The sequence below is a fragment of the Lampetra planeri genome, chromosome 4 (assembly GCF_965212315.1).
Source record: "Lampetra planeri chromosome 4, kcLamPlan1.2.h2, whole genome shotgun sequence".
NCBI classification, from domain to species: Eukaryota; Metazoa; Chordata; class Hyperoartia; order Petromyzontiformes; family Petromyzontidae; genus Lampetra; species Lampetra planeri.
In genome coordinates this window covers 15191539-15208207 of record NC_136110.1, presented here as the reverse complement: position 1 = coordinate 15208207, position 16669 = coordinate 15191539, and the positions used below count along the sequence as shown (strand labels likewise).

At 47.9% G+C, this 16669-nt stretch overlaps 1 protein-coding gene and 1 long non-coding RNA gene across 2 annotated transcripts in view; one reads left to right on the top strand and one right to left on the bottom strand.

Annotated features, from left to right (window-relative positions):
• The first annotated feature begins 65 nt into the window (after positions 1 to 65).
• On the top strand, positions 66 to 5175 carry LOC144717747 (uncharacterized). Its single transcript, XR_013585142.1, has 3 exons — positions 66 to 399; positions 2302 to 2805; positions 2950 to 5175. It is a non-coding gene; the product is annotated as an uncharacterized LOC144717747 (long non-coding RNA).
• Positions 4324 to 16669, bottom strand: part of LOC144717746 (DNA polymerase zeta catalytic subunit-like) — a 70271-nt gene continuing 57925 nt past the window's right edge. The window contains exons 7-10 of the mRNA XM_078593369.1: positions 7246 to 7346; positions 7016 to 7147; positions 5535 to 5787; positions 4324 to 4485 (exon numbers count right to left, since the gene is read on the bottom strand). Coding sequence (XP_078449495.1) covers positions 4374 to 4485; positions 5535 to 5787; positions 7016 to 7147; positions 7246 to 7346 — 598 coding nt within the window. The 3' untranslated portion in view covers positions 4324 to 4373. The remainder of the gene's footprint in view (positions 4486 to 5534; positions 5788 to 7015; positions 7148 to 7245; positions 7347 to 16669) is intronic.

The following is a 16669-nucleotide window of genomic DNA, read 5'->3' as shown; positions in this document are numbered from 1 at the left end:
CAAGTTATTATGACAAACGACAGCCCTAGTGCTGTGCCCCTCCCACTGCCAGGGACGCCCTTCAGTTGCCATTTTGGAGGCGCTTGTGTTTCTCGGTAAAGCGGCACTTGCGAGTTTTGCTTTCGCTTTCTCATAATGGTGCCTCGCTTTCAACCAGTGGCGTACTTTCTGTAGACTCGGTGGAACATTACAAGGAGACATCACCACAATCAATTTTCTGCGAATTGATTTATCTTCTCTGCTATAATCTTGGATATTACTATGTTCTAATTCACGTGTCTGTAATTCACCGGGGTTGAATACAGAGGCGACGTGGCCTTCAGTCTGCGCTACTGCGGTGTGCACAGCGTGCCAGTGCTTCAAGCCTTGGGCAGCAAACCTCCCATCACTCTCGCGCAGGTCAGTACCATGTTTCAACTTCACCTTGAGTGTCCTCTCACCAATTTCCCTGGGACACCAAACAACAATTATGTTGTGTTACATTTAAAGTGTTAATCATAACATGAACATATGTGAACATAACAAAATAAAATGCATCCGATGTAATATGCAGTGCCACATGAATTAGAGCTTTATCCGTGAACAAAAATACTAAAGCTACAGTTGAGCACTACAACACTCCCTTACGCTCTAATGTGTCAACGCTCTGAAGCCGCTTGATGGAATACTTTTTTGGCATGAACAAGGATGCAAACTCTTATATTATCAGGACCACAAGCTTTAGAAGTATCACTTTGGGATATCACACAACACACATCATGCGTTGCGGTGGAGTTTTATTTTGGCTTCCAAATTCCGTATTTGATAACCAAAATAGTACACCATTGGAACCTCCTTTGCCAGTAGCAAAATATGATAATTGTTGTTTTACCCTTTTATCTGGCAATAAAACTGACACCTTTTGTTGTTGTGCGCCTTTTGGCGTCATCTGGTCCAACACCATGTGAGACTAGGATCTAAGAAAAGCTGTTTCAGGTGTGGACCAATCAATTTCAAGAACAGTACATACATTATCAGAGTTGTGTTTTTTGTTTGCATTCCGACCGCAGGTATTGTGGTCAATGCAAACATGACTCCTTGTAAAAAAAGGTATCAGTTTTGTTGCCAGATAAAATAGTAAAAAAACAATTATCAACCAAAATAGTAGTTTAAGAGATCGTCATTTGCATCAATTACAGACCCAGAGCCACCCCTTATTGATGGAAATTATGTTATTCAGAAACAATTGAAAACAGTCCATAATCAGGATTTTCTGGGTTAGAGCGCATAATTACAGATGTGGCGTTTAACCTGCCACCACCCGACAGCCAATTAGTAAAGTTTATCCGGTTAAAAAGTCCATTTAGTTACTTCAGCTCACCAGTGTGTTGGAGAGTAAACCCACAACATTTATAATTCTGCTGGTAATTACAACTAGCATCATCAGGCGATAGTCAGAATTGTGAAGAAGTATTCCTGTTTTTGTCTTAAATAGAAGGGTAAAGGTGATGTCATCACCCTGGGCCTATCAATAATCACCAACGAATGTCGTACTCGAATTGTAAATGTTGTGGGTTTACTCTCCAACACACCGGTGTGCTGAAGTGTAACTAATTGGCACATTGTTTACGTGACAAACCTTAATAATTAGCTGGAGGGTAGTTGCGGGTTTAACGACACATTTATATTCACGCGTTCAAAGTAAAAAAAACCTTTATTATAGATAATATTGGTCGCGAAAGCTTGTGTTAAACTGTTAATAACAGCTTTAGCAAACAACCAGAATGGACGACAGTCAACCCTCTGATCCGGATAGAGGAAACGAGCCTGTAGGCTAGGAACATTAAAACGTACAAGGTCAGATGACAGCGAAATATGCATTTCTGTTCAGAAGAGAAGATTTAGTTCAATTACAAGGTGAAAACGAATGGACAAGATGCTATTGTTGATACCAATTGTAAAACACATAAAAACAAGATTGTCCCAATGTAACAATTATTTTGACACCGCCAAATGTGCTCTCACCTAAGGACAAATGGAGTGGAACCTATTTCTACTGCTTGGTGGACAGAGGTGGGAGGGGGATTTAAGAAACCCGTCTCTTGATTCAACTGCCATGTCTGAAAATCGATCTGTGACCACTGGCTTTAAAGTCCAATGTGATAACTATTAAACCATTGCAGGATCCGTCAACTGCAACACTAAATAAATTACTGAATTTCTCCATTTCATCACCATTAAACTCAACCTGCTATGGTTCTGGTTATTAAATGTCATATTCTAACCCTATAAAAAAAAATCATATTTACCTCTCTTTTGCAGGAACATCGGCTGGATCACTGCAGTAGGCACCTTGGTATGTGGTCCCTGGCAGGTTATATTTTGTCATTGTTGCCAGCACTTTGCTACATTTTGGAGATGACATTAATGGTTTTGCCATGAATTTCTGTGGGCGTACAGAGTCGGTGCACACTTGATCAGATTTCCAGGTGCGAGCTGCCATGCTTGTCAACGACGGTTCTGAATTACAGGCCTTCTGCTGAAAATCCAAGGCTGGCAGAGAAGGCTGAGAATCAGAGGCAACAATCGGAGCACTCAGCAATAGCGTACGAGATGCACAGGTATCCTGCGTAGGGTCTGCCACCAATGCCACGGTGCTCTTCAAGGTGGTAGGTGCCTGTGAAGCCGCGGTCCACGCAGAGCTTTCAGTAAGCGAGTGGCATGGTGAAGCGCAGGCGGCGCTTATCAGGGATGTGGAGACCACAGCGCATGCAGAGCCCTGAGCTTGGCCTTGAAGAGGCTTATCGTGAATGGCAGTGTCAGAGAGTGAGTCCCCTCTCTGTTTCTTCACTTTTATGGCACTTATTTCACAAGACCAATTCAAGTTGTCCTGTTTCTCGTTTACTTCGGAAGTGATCAAAATGTTCTCGCGCGATCGAGATTCCACCACTTTGTTTGTTTGGACTTCAGGTTGGGTCAGCGTTGGCAAAATGGATGGCAGGGAACTACACTCAATCGTGGAGTCACTTGGGGACCAGCACTGAGGAGGAGAGGCCGCATCCTTCACAGAGCTATGCTGTGACCAGTAGCTCAGCTTTGACATGACATCTGAATATTCACACTCATGGTCACTGATACAAGAACTGTAATACGAGGCAAAACCAGGATGCTGGACATATTCTGTATCATCAGATACTACCTTGATGGTATCATTTACTGAATGTCTTCTTCTGTTTTCTGAAGGTAGACTGCTAAATGATTTAGACGTCCTATCTGGGTGAAAAATGGCATCTTCATTTTTTACAACTGAAATTTTAAGGTCACTGGAAAATGATGGTGATTGACATGGTTTGAACATTGAAACTTCAACAGCCATTTTCCTGTCCCCCTCGAGTAGCATACGATCAAAATTGAGTGCGTTGTCATTAATAATCACTGGTGGACCCCTCTGCACTCCACACGGAGACATCGGCATTACACTGCAGTAGCTATCAGTGTCAAAATAGACCCTTGTTGTGGTTATTGTTTGTGTGGCATGTTTTCTGCACTCATCGTGCGCGTCTGCTTCATCTCTTGCACTTTTTTGTTTATTGACAACATATTCTTCCCGCGATATTTGTTCCACATTGAATGAACTATCACGTAACATTGCCAGTGGAGATAATGGAGATATTTTGTCGAGATTTTTACCAAAACTATTGACGTTGCAACTTTCAGACGGAAAGCTATACCTCGCCACAGCTTCCATGTGCTTGGCTTTACGAGACGTTTCAGGCAAACCCGTGACAAAGGTCGCAGAGGCACCATGGCGATAGTCGCATGAGGCAGCACTTTGTCCGCTCCTGCTGAACAAAGAGACCGAGGATGCAATATGGTCGTCGCTGCCGACGTCACTGTTGCCTCTTGCTGGCACTTGCCGCGCACACCCTGTGCCCTGTGTCTCACTGGTATCTGCACGAAAGACACAATTCAAAATCACATTACATCTCACAGTAGCACAGAGGGGCGCTGCAGTGGCGAGATGTTAACTACCTTGCCAGGTACGCCGGAGGTTGTGGATCCCGACCCTCATGCCTGTATAATATATTTGGAGTTTGCATTTCTCCGGGTCCTCCGTTTTTTTTCTCCACATTTACCAAAAGACCCAAATAATATTTATAAATGTGTGTTTCGAGTATTTTGGCTGCTATAAAATTACACGCAATAAGCCACTTTGTTGAGCTATCATTTTTGATAGTCAGGTCACTTCTGAAAAAAAACTTTATAGCTCAGTGGGCCTTACCTGATAAAATAAAAATAATAGTTTAGTTTAGAGGTAAAACTACATCTTAACAGCAAGTACAAGAAAAGCCTATTTCGCATCACGCAGCCAATCCTAAGCAATGTGCTCAGGCTCAAGTGCTCAGAGGCAAACCTGTGCCATGTGTCGTAGCAGCGATCTTAGGCAAGGTAATAATTCTCTGCTGCTCCTCTGAAGAGTTCTTCAAAGCGTCGCAATGAACTTCTCTGAAAAACAAATTAAACATCATAACCAAACTATATTCAAATGCCAATGCAAGGCAATCATACAGTGCTTCTCTGGTGTTTCATCATTTAGTTTGCTAAATTATTTTAGAAGCAAGAAGTACAATGTGTATTATGCCTGCTTAGATGGGATCGCATACATATGTAGTGACATAGAATTGGTCACTAAGTAGCATAGCGCTTGCTGCTGGCAGGGAAGGTGATTTGCAGCTTGTAGCAGCCCTGACTGACAGCAGGCCACGTGATAGACCCGCGAGGGATCTAGGGTAAAGGTTATGTAAGGGACACGTCAAGAGCTCGCTAGTAGGTTCCAGAAGGGGGGCGTGGCCGGGGCGGAGCGAGGCCACACTAGGGGACCCCGAGCGGGAGTTCGGGGCTGTCGTTTGGAGTGGGCTCCTCGTCATCATCGTTGCTGTTGAAGATCGTCGCCATCGCCCCTGTCGTCTCGTGCCTTCGGTGCTGTTGTCTCCACTTGATAACTGCGCTGCTAGATGTATTTGGCTGTCTCGGTTCAGCGCCGTCAGTGTCAGACGGCTAGCATTGTGTTGTAGGCTAGCAACCAGTGTAGAGTTGCATATAAGCGAGAGACTGAGAGTGTGTAACAGTGTAGGGTGTGTATTGTATAGAGTGTACAAAGTGTGCTCGGTGTTAATTAAAGATTTGCCTCCAAGACGTTACGTCTCCAAGTCAGTCACTACACATAAAGGCTACACTTTTATGTATAAAGTCAAGGAATACGTAATCAAGCATAAACATCTGGTACTGCTTTGGTGGTGGTTATCCATACCGAGATGGTGGTTTTGCCTTTCCCTCAAACCCACTCAGACACAGAGAGGTGTTGAGCGGCTGTGACAGTGCGCCTCCATCAATTTCCCAGTGCAGCGCCCACGTGACTCTTTGAAAATGGTTGAAAGTGCACCTGTAGTGTACCAGTATCAGTAGTGTACCTGTAGTGTAGCTTTCGTGTACTTGTACCTGTATTGTGCCTGGAGTGTAGCTGTACCTGCAGTGGAGCTGTAGTGTACCTGTACCTGTGCGCGACCGCATCCCATGGCTGCGTCATGACGAAGCTCAGCTCCTCCTCATCTTCATCACCATCCCCACCCCCTTCAAGACAGGTGACGGTGTCCCTGCTATTCAGCAAGGCCACTGCGGGTGATCGACATTCTCCCGTGCCCTTCTCGGTGTCTCCTGAGCAAACCTGCGCTGCACTTTCTTGACGAGTGCCAACATCTGTTTCGAATCCAGCCAGTAAGTGAACCATCGTCTCGTCTCCGCTGTTTTCTGGGGCAGGGCAAATGGGTGGACGTGTCAGATTAACTTAGCCGACATTAACCCAATGCACAAATTCAGACTCGCAGCCTCCAACTCAGCCACAAACAAAGCTTTCTGGACTTGCACTGTGAATAACCTCCGATTAGCACAGTATGTATGTACGTATGTTGAAAGAAGCTCAACATACGTACATACATAGCAACAACGCAGCCATCAAGATACAACGCGCCAGCGTTCGTGTTGCTAGTACCAAACTTGGTAGTACAGAGAAATAAAAAAAATTCATCCTAACTTATTTGATTTTTAAGAAAAACTTTTGTAAATGCATGAAGGCATTTGACTACCCAATGCTGTGTTTATTCCTGATTTATTTGTAAAAGCAATGCCGTTTATCTATAGTGATTCAAAAATATAGTTTTACAAGAAACACGTTTTTTTAATTTCCAAAATATTAATAATTCGTCATAACGCGTGTTTGGGTGGACACGCGGGCCCGACACATGACTCCTCATGCCGGCTGATGCCGGCTGATCCCCAGACATAGTGCAGGTTTCCCTCCATGGACTGGCGTGCCGGCTTGTGTCGTTATTTGATTAATCTGGATTCAAAAGAAGATTGTCCATTTTGCATAAACGATGATGTTAGCCTTGTCTCAGGTGATACAAGAACACGGAACAGATGGAGCCATTGCGAGGAGGGGACTACCTCCCATCCAGAATAAACCCCTCGTCTGAGACTCAAACATCATCACTCCTCCTGGCTCGGACATTCTTCCTCCTCGAAGACATTGGTGGTGTAACCATCAACTCACTAACTCACTTATTCACCCATCCACTCACCACTGGTGGTGTAACTATCAACAGCATCAGAATATCAACAGCAGGCCGATGCGCAACTCTCCTTGGAAAATGTAAAATTAAAGGAACAAGCGATTGTGGCCATGCAACCCAAACTATGGACCATTTGGTAAACCCATAGACACAAAGAGACAAATAGAGACTCATAGAGATGTGTTTTAGAAACACGCCACACTTGTGAGATTGTGGGCATGCAACCCAAACTATGAACCGCATAGTAAACCACTGCAGGCTGCACTCCTTCAATGGAGGATGAAGAATGACACAAACTCTCTCTCCTGAAGCCCTCTCGTAGCTGGCAGACCTCGACATTGAGATTCAGCTTTTGAACACATTGTCGCTGCCATCACGTGTGAGAGTAGAATTTGATGAGTTCGTACCGAGATGCTGAGAATCTCGACTCTGACTACTGCGCGGCGAGAAGAGCTGGCTGCTCTCGACGACACTCCGGATGGCATCATCGTTTACGATTGCATCACCGTGATTATTTGCTTCGGAGACGTGCACTTCGCCTGCATTGATAAAAAGTCCACATTAAGGTTAATGCGAAGACTACGAGATTTGAACAGGTGATCACGTAATGTTTAATGCAGAAGGAAAAATCCCTCACCGTCTTCACTGGTCACATCCATGTAGGTAGGTGGCCCGAGGCTCACGGATGTCTCCCCTGGCGTATACTCGGCACGTGTACACAGCGGTAGGGTCCCTTCGCTGGGATCCATGAACAGAGTGCGGGGAAATGAGTGTCAATAACTTACGTGACATCGCTATTTGCTCCTAAATAAAGCTTCATAATGTAGAAACGTTTACAATGTAGTTACTGTGATCGAGAGTTTTTTAGTTCATAATCTGTCAGATTTTTTAAATTCATTCCCAGATGAAGGAGACTGCTGATGCATAATAGGATAACTAATTTTGCTAATTATACTACAGCAGACATACATTTCATAATAAAAACTAAACACTTCAGCCAGCAAGCCCTTGTCAGTGCAGTACGTACTCTACAACACGAGTTAATTACACTTCTATGACTCGTTTTACCAAGGGGGACAACACTCGTGCTGATCACTGTTTAGTGGGTTGTCACTTCTTCCTCCGCTGTCTGAAACGGACACAATTCATGGTCTCATCTACCCATTGATGACATTCTTCAGCAATGTGTGAGCAGCCTTGCATCACCCCTTTCTATTTATTGAACCGTAGTCCAGAAGCCCACATGAGAAGCCATTCAGTCCCAAGTGATCTTCTGTCGACCGTTATTACTCTCTGGTTATATACAGGATGGCCACAAAGTCAGGCCACATAGGATTACTTAATTTAATTAAACCAATGTTCAAACTGACTTCTATTAACATGAATGCATATGTAGAGACACAAATAGTCACTGCATGTTGCGCCAGCCACGGTTTCTGGCGTGCCGCTGTGTGCCGTGAGCCTCCATTGGTGGTTTGAGGGACACGTGACCGGGAGCAGGGAGCTCGGGTCTTGATACAGCAGGGGGCGTGGCCGAGGGCGGAGCGAGGCCGCGGCCAGGGAAATAAAGGGGGAGCGCCGAGCGAATTTGGGGCTCATTCTGTGGGGCTCATTCTGTGGGGATCAACTGGAAGCTCTTCGCTCTTCGTGCAGTCTTGACTGGGATTCGTGGGACAGGCGGCATGTGTACTGCTGACCCATTCGTTTAGTTTAACTCGCACGCACATAGCGACAGATAGCCACACCTAGCTAGCAGACTCAGAGTGTTCATAGTTTAATAATAATGCAATTTATAACGCGTGTAAATTTGCGGACGTAATGGCCGCAACTCAGAGGCGTGGGGCCAAGCTCAGAGTCGCTTGAAAGCATGGTTATAAAGGTACGTTAATAAGTGTCTCTTGAAAGAGGCGATTGAGGTGATGCTGCGAATGTGCAAAGGGATAGCGTTCCAGACTGTTGGGGCTGTCACCGAGAAGTAGCGCATAGACATGACCGTCCTGGATCTTGGTATCAAGAGGAGGTCGTGAGTCGCGCTGCACAGGCATCTGCCGTGTGATGAGCTGCAAGTTGTCAATATTGAATAAAGGTACGGCGGGCAGGCAGATATGAAGGCATGGTGGTAGAGGCAGGCGATCTTGTATATGACCCTACTGGCGATGGGTAGCCAGTTGAGGGTACGGAGACTGGCAAGTGAGTCGAGACGGGGATGAGTGTGGCCAATGACGACGCGTGCTAGGTTGTTTTGTAGTCTTTGAAGTTTTGTTAGGTTGCCAGTGGAGGTCTGGACTAGGACGCAGTTGCAATAGTCGAGGCGAGACCCAACTATGCAACATGCCAATGTGTTAGCAATTTCAGTGGAGATGAGAGGACGTAGGTCTCTGAGAGCCCTCAGGTGAAAGTTACATGAACTGATGATATGATTGGTTTTACGGTCAAAGGATAAGTTGAATCTAGGATGACACCGAGGTAGCTGAAGTGATTGGTGAACCTGATGCTGTGACCGAAGATGTGTATGTGTGTTGGGAGTGCTGATGAGTTGAGACGTTGCTTGGTACCTAACATGATGGCCACTGACTTTTTCGGATTAAGGGCTAGGTTGTGTGCAGTGAACCACTGTTGCAAGGCGGTGGTACATTCTGAGAGCCTCTCGAATCCAGATGCATTGCTAGAATCGATGGTGGTGAATAGAATAGTATCATCCGCATATGAGTGGTGCTTAACACCGAAGCTTGCGATGAGCCGGCCGATTGGGGAAGTGTTGGCTGTGAAGAGCAGGGGACCTAGGACGGAGCCCTGGGGAACCCCGTATAATACTTTTGTTTCAGGCGATGTGGACGTGCTCACCCTGACTGAAGATTGCCGGTCAGAAAGGTACGAAACCATCCACTTGAGTGCTGAGCCACATATACCGAAGTCGGATTTCAGGAGGGAAGTAAGGAGCGAGTGGTTGATGGTGTCGAAGGCTGACGAAATGTCCAGACTTACAAGTGCAACAATGGAGCCGGAATCAATGATCGTTAAAATGTCATCGAGCACTCTAGTGAGTGCTGTTTCTGTGGAGTAGTTTTGACGGTAAGCTGACTGGAAGCAGCAGTAGTTTGCGGAGGAGGTGATGTGTGGTTTTAGCTGGGCGAGGGCTAGTCGTTCAAGGAGTTTAGAGAGGTTCGAGAGATTAGTGATGGGACGATAACTAGATGGGTCATCCGGGTCGAGACTTGGTTTCTTTAACAAGGGAGAAACCAGGCCAGATTTGAGGTTGGACGGAAAAGACTCCACAGAGAATGAGGCATTTGCAATGTTCCTGATCATGATGGCGAGTTCCGGAGCACATTGCTTGAACAAGGAACCTGGGAGCACGTTGAGTGGAGATGACTTCAATTGAAGTGATTCTATTAGAGAGAAAACGTCTTTTGTAGACACCGGCTTTAGCATAGTTAGAAAGGTGTCTGGGTGAGTGCTTACAATTTCAGGTAACTTGAGCGGGGTACAATGGTGTGGTGTGTGGGTAGACGTGCAAGAGTTTGCGATGGTGATCAGCTTCTTGGTGAAGTAAGTATTAAAAGAGGTGGCAAGTTTCACTGAGGTCAGGGGATCGCCAAGGTGAGGGACCATGGTGCTACCAGGATGTAGAAGATCTTTGAGGGTTTTCCATAGAATGCGTGATTTTCTGGTTGCTATTTTGATGCGTTCTTCAATGTAGGAGGAACATGAGACCAGGATAAGTTTGTTAGTTTTCCTGCAGGCAACTCTGTAGGCAAGTCGATCAGCAGGTAGACCACTGCGGGATGTGATACTTTCAAGGCGCCTCCTGGTTCGCTTAGCAATGATGGCGTCTCTTGAAAGCCAGTGAGTGTCGGGGGAAGACTGCCTAGCGGTTCGTAATTTTAATGGAGCCAGTTTGTCCAGCGCCGCCCTCATGTCAGCTTCTAGTTGGAGAGCGCAGACGGTTGGATCCGATGATGGGGACAACGTTGAAGGCGAATTTGCAAGAAGGTGGTGTAAAGCAGAAAACTTGATACCCTTGAAATTACGCGAGTTGCGGGTGAATTTGATGGTGATTGGCTTGGGAATTTGGAGGAAAAAAAGTATGAGGTGGTGGTCGGAGTAACCAGTTTGGAAAACTCCCAGTGCAGTGATGCGTCAATGCTGGTCAGGTTCCAGAACCAGGTCGAGCATGCTCTCAATGTTTGTTGAGGAAGCTCTGGTGGGGCCTGAGTTAGTGATGACCAGGTTATGGCAGGCCAAGGTTGACTCAAGGTGACTATCGATGGAGGCTGGGGTATTGCCGGGGCAAATAAAGTCACATGTAAGCACGAGCCTGTGAGATGGGTAAGGAATCAGGTAAAGTAATTCCGAAAGCTCGTTTAAGAAGGTATTGATGCTGCCATCTGGAGGGCGATAAATGGAAATGATGGAAAAGCACTCGTTGTTAGTAGTGAGGGATACGGACTGGACCTCGAAGGTGGCAGGAGCTCTATAATTTTAAAGTGTGCATTGTAAACAGCCGCTAAGCCACCACCCCGCTGGTTAGTTGCACGAGGTTTATTAAGAACCTTGTATCCCGGGGGCGCAACTTCCAGAGAGATGGCTGGCGGGGAGTCTGCAGGAATTACTCTTTGGTTCTTTCGGTAAAGTCACGTAGAAAGAAAATAAATTAAATAATAGAATACGATGTTTCGATTGCAACACAAACAACCATAATCAGGTATGAATGAATGAAAAAAAACATAGTAAACCCAGAAATACAATGCAATATAACCAGAGAGTCGGCCGACACAACAGTCAATACCCCACCTGCTTGATTATGTTCTTCCAAAGATTGCTAAATTTGAGAGGACAAAACAAAGACACGGAGACACAAAGAGAGAGAGACACAGGAGATGCGTCACCTTCCAATCGGGGGTTTGCGGGCGACGGTTGGCCATGGCGCCCCGCACAAGTGACGGCCCTGTCACGCCGTATTGTCGCAGCGGCGGCGGGTTCGTCCACGGTTGTGGGGACTGTCGAGGGTGTTGAGGTGTGGGTCCTTGTTCACACCGGTGCGTAGGCGACCATCATTTCAGAAATGTTTTTGAGTGCTTGCCGCCAAAATCGCGTGCCATTTCACCCGTTTCGATATCCTGCTTCGCCGCGAACGGCCAGTCTTTAGGAATTGTCGGTCAGATTTCGGCTACAATTGGCGTTGGTGAAATTCTGTTTACAAATTCGGTACTCATTTCTAAATCTTTAGCTGTATCCTGTCTGTTAGGGACTGACTTCCTATCTAAAATGCCGCTCAAAATCCTAGTGGATCAGGGCTGCATTGAGTTACCGTCGGGCCGCCGAATGGCATTTTTATCATCACCGACTCTGTTTCGCACAGCGAATGTTTCGGTCCCTGCGATGGCAAAGCAAACGGTGAAAATTCCCCCCGGTGCGCAGATGCTGGTTCCCTTGCATCTGAGGAAGCATCTCGATCACCACACGGTTCCACATGGTGGTTCCCTCCACCAAGGTGGTTCGTACCCAATATTTAGTCTGCGCGCAGACATTGGTAGCAAGCGATCGACAACCTTCAATCTAAGTTTTGAACGTCGGTCCGGACATGGCGGTGATTCAAGAGGGCTCATGCATCGGCCGCATGTTGAGAGGAAAAATACGGTGCGAACATGGGTGTTGCAGCGGCTGTGGGGCAGGGTGAGGACGGTGACGAGGCATGGTTAGACACGCTCTGTTCCGAAAGCAAAGATTTGTCAACGGCACAGAGGGTCGATCTGCATGCGCTCTGAACGGAATTCTCCAATGTCTTTAGCGGATCCAAATTCGATATTGACTGCACGCCTCTATTGCACCACCAAATTAATACGGGAGATTCCGCCCCTATTCGTCAAAACCCTTATCGCCTAAGTCACAAGGAGAAGGACCATGTCCGCCACGCGGTTGACGAGATGTTGAATGCTGACATTATCTCTCTTTCCAACAGTCCATGGGGGGCGCACATTGTTATTGCTAAAAAACAGGACGGCAGTTTGAGGTTCTGTGTGGATTTCTGCAGACTCAACAAAGTCTCCGTGGCAGATGCATATCCGCTCCTGCGGATGGACGACTCGTTGGACGCTTTGTTGGGGGCACGGTTCTTCTCCATGGTTGATTTACTGTTGGGATTTTGGTAGCTGCCGTTAGATGACAGCTCTAGGCCAAAGACTGCATTCCGCACGCCCCAGGGCCTTTTTGAGTTAAACCGGCTTCGGACCGGACTTCACTCAACGCCAGCCACATTCCAACGGCTGATGGAGCTGGTGTTAGCAGGCCGACAATGGGACGCCTGCTTGATTTATCTTGAAGACGTCATCGTATTCGGACGTACGTTCGAGGAGCACCTACAGAGGTTGCAGGCTGTTTTCCTCAAAATGCGGCCTGTTAAATTGAAGTTTAAGCCGCAGAAGTGCCACCTGTTGCAGAGATCGGTTAAGTACCTAGGCCACATCGGCGAATCCGGGATATCAATGAACCCTGACAAAACTGTGTGCGTGCGCACACGGCCAACCCCCAAGTCGCGGGTGAAGTACGTAGTTTTGTTGTGGTTCGCCTCTTATTGTTGACGTTTCATCCCCGAGTTAGCCATGATTGCAAAACCGCTCCACGTCCTCATGGCCAAGGGTCAGACATTTAGTGGGGGGAGGAGGAGGCTGTGTTTACCGCGCTACGTGTTGAGCAGCCATCCGGCCAGCTGTCCCATTGGCTTGAGGTCCTTTAGGACTATGCATTTGTAGTTTCTTATAGAAAGGGCGTCCGCCACACAAATGCTGACGCATTGTCACATTTACCACCCGGTGACAAGTGCGCGTGCATTTCGGGTGTGGGACGGTGCAGGCCCACCGATTCAGCTCCGCCCCGTACGGTTGTCGCTGCAGCCTATGTCGCGCACACGGACGCTGCAGACATGCGTGACCATACGCTCGGTCTCACCAACACCGAGCGGGGGCGACTCCAGGCGGAGGACGCCTCCTTGCTCACCTTTAGGCGCCGTGTTTGTGACTCCGTGGAGGGCGAGAGCCGACGAGTGTTATCCACAGTGATCCTGCGAGGGGGCCTCCTGATGTGATGGGGTGCAGAATTAGAAAAATACGTGACCGTTCCCACCATCCTGCGGGGCAAGTTGATTTGGGCAAGGCATGAACGCGTTATGCATTTGGGGGTCAAAAATACCCTGTCCACCCTTCGCCTCAACTTTTTCTGGCCCGGCATGGCTGCTGACGTTCAGAATGTGTTGCGAGGATACACTGCACGTGCCCGCCGAAAACCTCCACCAAAATTGGCGTGCCCCCCTCTCTCCAATCGATTTGTGCATCCCGTGTGAATGAGCTCGTTGTGCTCGATATGCTCGGTCCCTTCCCCACCACCCCGCAGGGAAACAAGTATTTCCTGGTGGGTGTAGAGTACCTTTCTCGGTGGCCAATTACCTGGCCGGTGCCGGACCAGTCGGCTGCGACGATCATGGATGCCTTTCTCCACGGGTACGTTTTGGATAAGGGAGCCCCGGAACACCTTCTCACGGATCATCTAAGCTGCTCAAGGAGGTGTGTGACCTGTTGGGCACCAAAAAGATCTGCACCTTGCCCTATCACCCGCAGACTGACAGCATGGTGGAGCGCCTACATAGGACCCTAGCATCCATGCTATGTCAGCAACGTCAATGAAGAACAAACGGACTGGGACCTGCATGTTCCGGGTGTTCTTGTCACTTATAGATTGGCCCCTCATGCGTCCACCGGCTACTCACCATTTTTTCTCATGTACGGGAGGGAACAAGATCTGCCTATTGATGTCCAGCTGAATCCGGGTCTGGCTCGTAAGAAAATGCCCGACCGTATACGCTAGCCTCCAGTGCTTGTCGGAGGCGAGGGAGGCCTGCCGAGGTAATTCGGCTTTAAAACAAGCTGCTAATGAGCGGCGGGTGGAGACCAGGGAATCTGGGACCAAATGAGCAGTAGGGGATAGGGCATGGCTTCACTGCCCCCAGGTCCCTGTGGGGACGTCCCCTAAGCTATAATAACCTTGGCGGGGCACCGGGGAAATCGTTCAGGTAAAGAGCCTGCAAAGTGTCCGCATCCAATTCGGTCGCAGGCGCTGGTTCGTGCATGCATGGCGTCTTAAACCTATTTTGTCCGCCTGACGGCGCTCCTTCATTTCCCATCCATGGGGGCTGTGTCGGGTGTGCCCGACGAGCTAGGATGCGCATCCGCGGATACGATGCCTCAGGGGTGCTCTGCCTCTTTCCCCACAGGGCCCGAGCACCTGAGGTCTGCGGAGCAGCCTGCTACGCCGCCGGTTTCGGCTCAAATTGGGGAAGGACATCCATCGTCCGGTCCTTCCTCTCCAGTCGAACAGCCTTCTCCTTCTCCACCTCAGGAGGGGCCGCGCCCCTCGGGCCAGCTTTGTCCCACTCCAGGACCCCCGCGGAGGCCGCCCCCACCCCGTCTGGGAGCCCGGTGACGAGGACGTGCTCAAAAACTGGCCGGTTCTGATGATTCTCGCCTGCACGTCAAGATTTCCGCACACGATCGGGTTGCGGTCTCACTCGCGAGTCGGAGGGGCCATTGGTTGAACCGGGCTCATCCTGTGCTCGTGGGGGGAGAGGCACGCATGCGGCTGTGGGATTGTGCTGGCTGCCGGGAGGGCGGATTGACCCTTGTGAATACCCGTCCTCCCTTCTCTTTCCCTCGTGGATTTTGTCTTATGATGTTGGGGTGTTTCCCCCACTCGCGTTGTTCATTGTTTTTATTAAGAGTTTTACATTGGGGGCCACGCCTTGCAATTTGTGATTGAACGGTGGAAATAATTGAGTTTTTTTGGAAAATGTTCTCCTCTCCCCTTCAGAATTTCGGGGGATTCCCAGCTGGGGTAGCTATATTTTTATAAAGGGGGGGGGTAGTGTAGAGACACAAATAGAGGTCACTGCGTGTTGCACCAGCCATGGTTTCTGGAGTGCCGCTGTGCGTCGGGAGCCTCCATTGGTGGTTTGAGGGACACGTGTCCGGGAGCGGGGAGCTCAGGTGTTGATACAGCAGGGGGCGTGGCCAAGGGGGAAGCGAGGCCGCGGTCAGGGAAATAAAGAGGGAGCGCCAAGGAGATTCGGGGTTCCTTCTGTGGGAATCAACTGGAAGCTCTTCTTTCTTCACTCCTCGTTCGTCATACAGTCTTGACTGGGATTCATGGGTCAGGCGGGATGTGTGCTGCTGACCCGTTCATTTAGTTTAACTCGCACGCACATAGCGACAGATAGCCACACCTAGCTAGTGGACTCAGAGTATTCATAGTTTGTTTATTACACGTGTTGCCTCCAACTTATAGTGTGTGCGCCTCCGTGTACGTTACACACGACATGCATTAATTCAGTTTTTAATTAATTTAGCAGTTATTTAAGATCATAGGTGTGTAATTCATTCAGGGTTCTTGGTCGAGTTTTGTAACGTACAAATTTGACGTGACCCCACAGGAAGAAGAAAATATATTAATAACAATAGATCAAATATTAACTTAAAGAACAAACAACAACAAAAATTCATACCCGTGTAAAAATTAATGAAATAACCATATGCATCATAATTTTTGGGCCACCTTTTATATATTATTACAATGTAACAAAAATACTAATTTACAAATAAGTGATTTATCATGCTTGTGACAGTCTCCTTCAGCCTGGAACGTATATGCCTGTGTATGTTCCTTCCATGATGCACAAGTGATGTCCATGAAGCACAGGTGATATGTGTACGTGTAGTGACTAAATCGGAGACAGTAAGACTTGGAGGCACTTCTTTATTTAGCAAGCACCATCGGGATAACACTATTTATTAAGACCGTCTATTGTCAACATCACTACTTAGTTAGAACAGTTGGTAGGCTGTCTGACGAGTGGCGCCCCGGGATGGTGAAGACAGAGACAAGAAGAGAAGAATGGTAACGAGGACGAGAAGAATGGTGACGATGGACTTGAGCAGCACGACGGGGATCCCACTTCCAGCAACAGCCACGAGGTCCCCCACAGGGGCCCCTCTTATGCTCTCAGCGTGACCTCG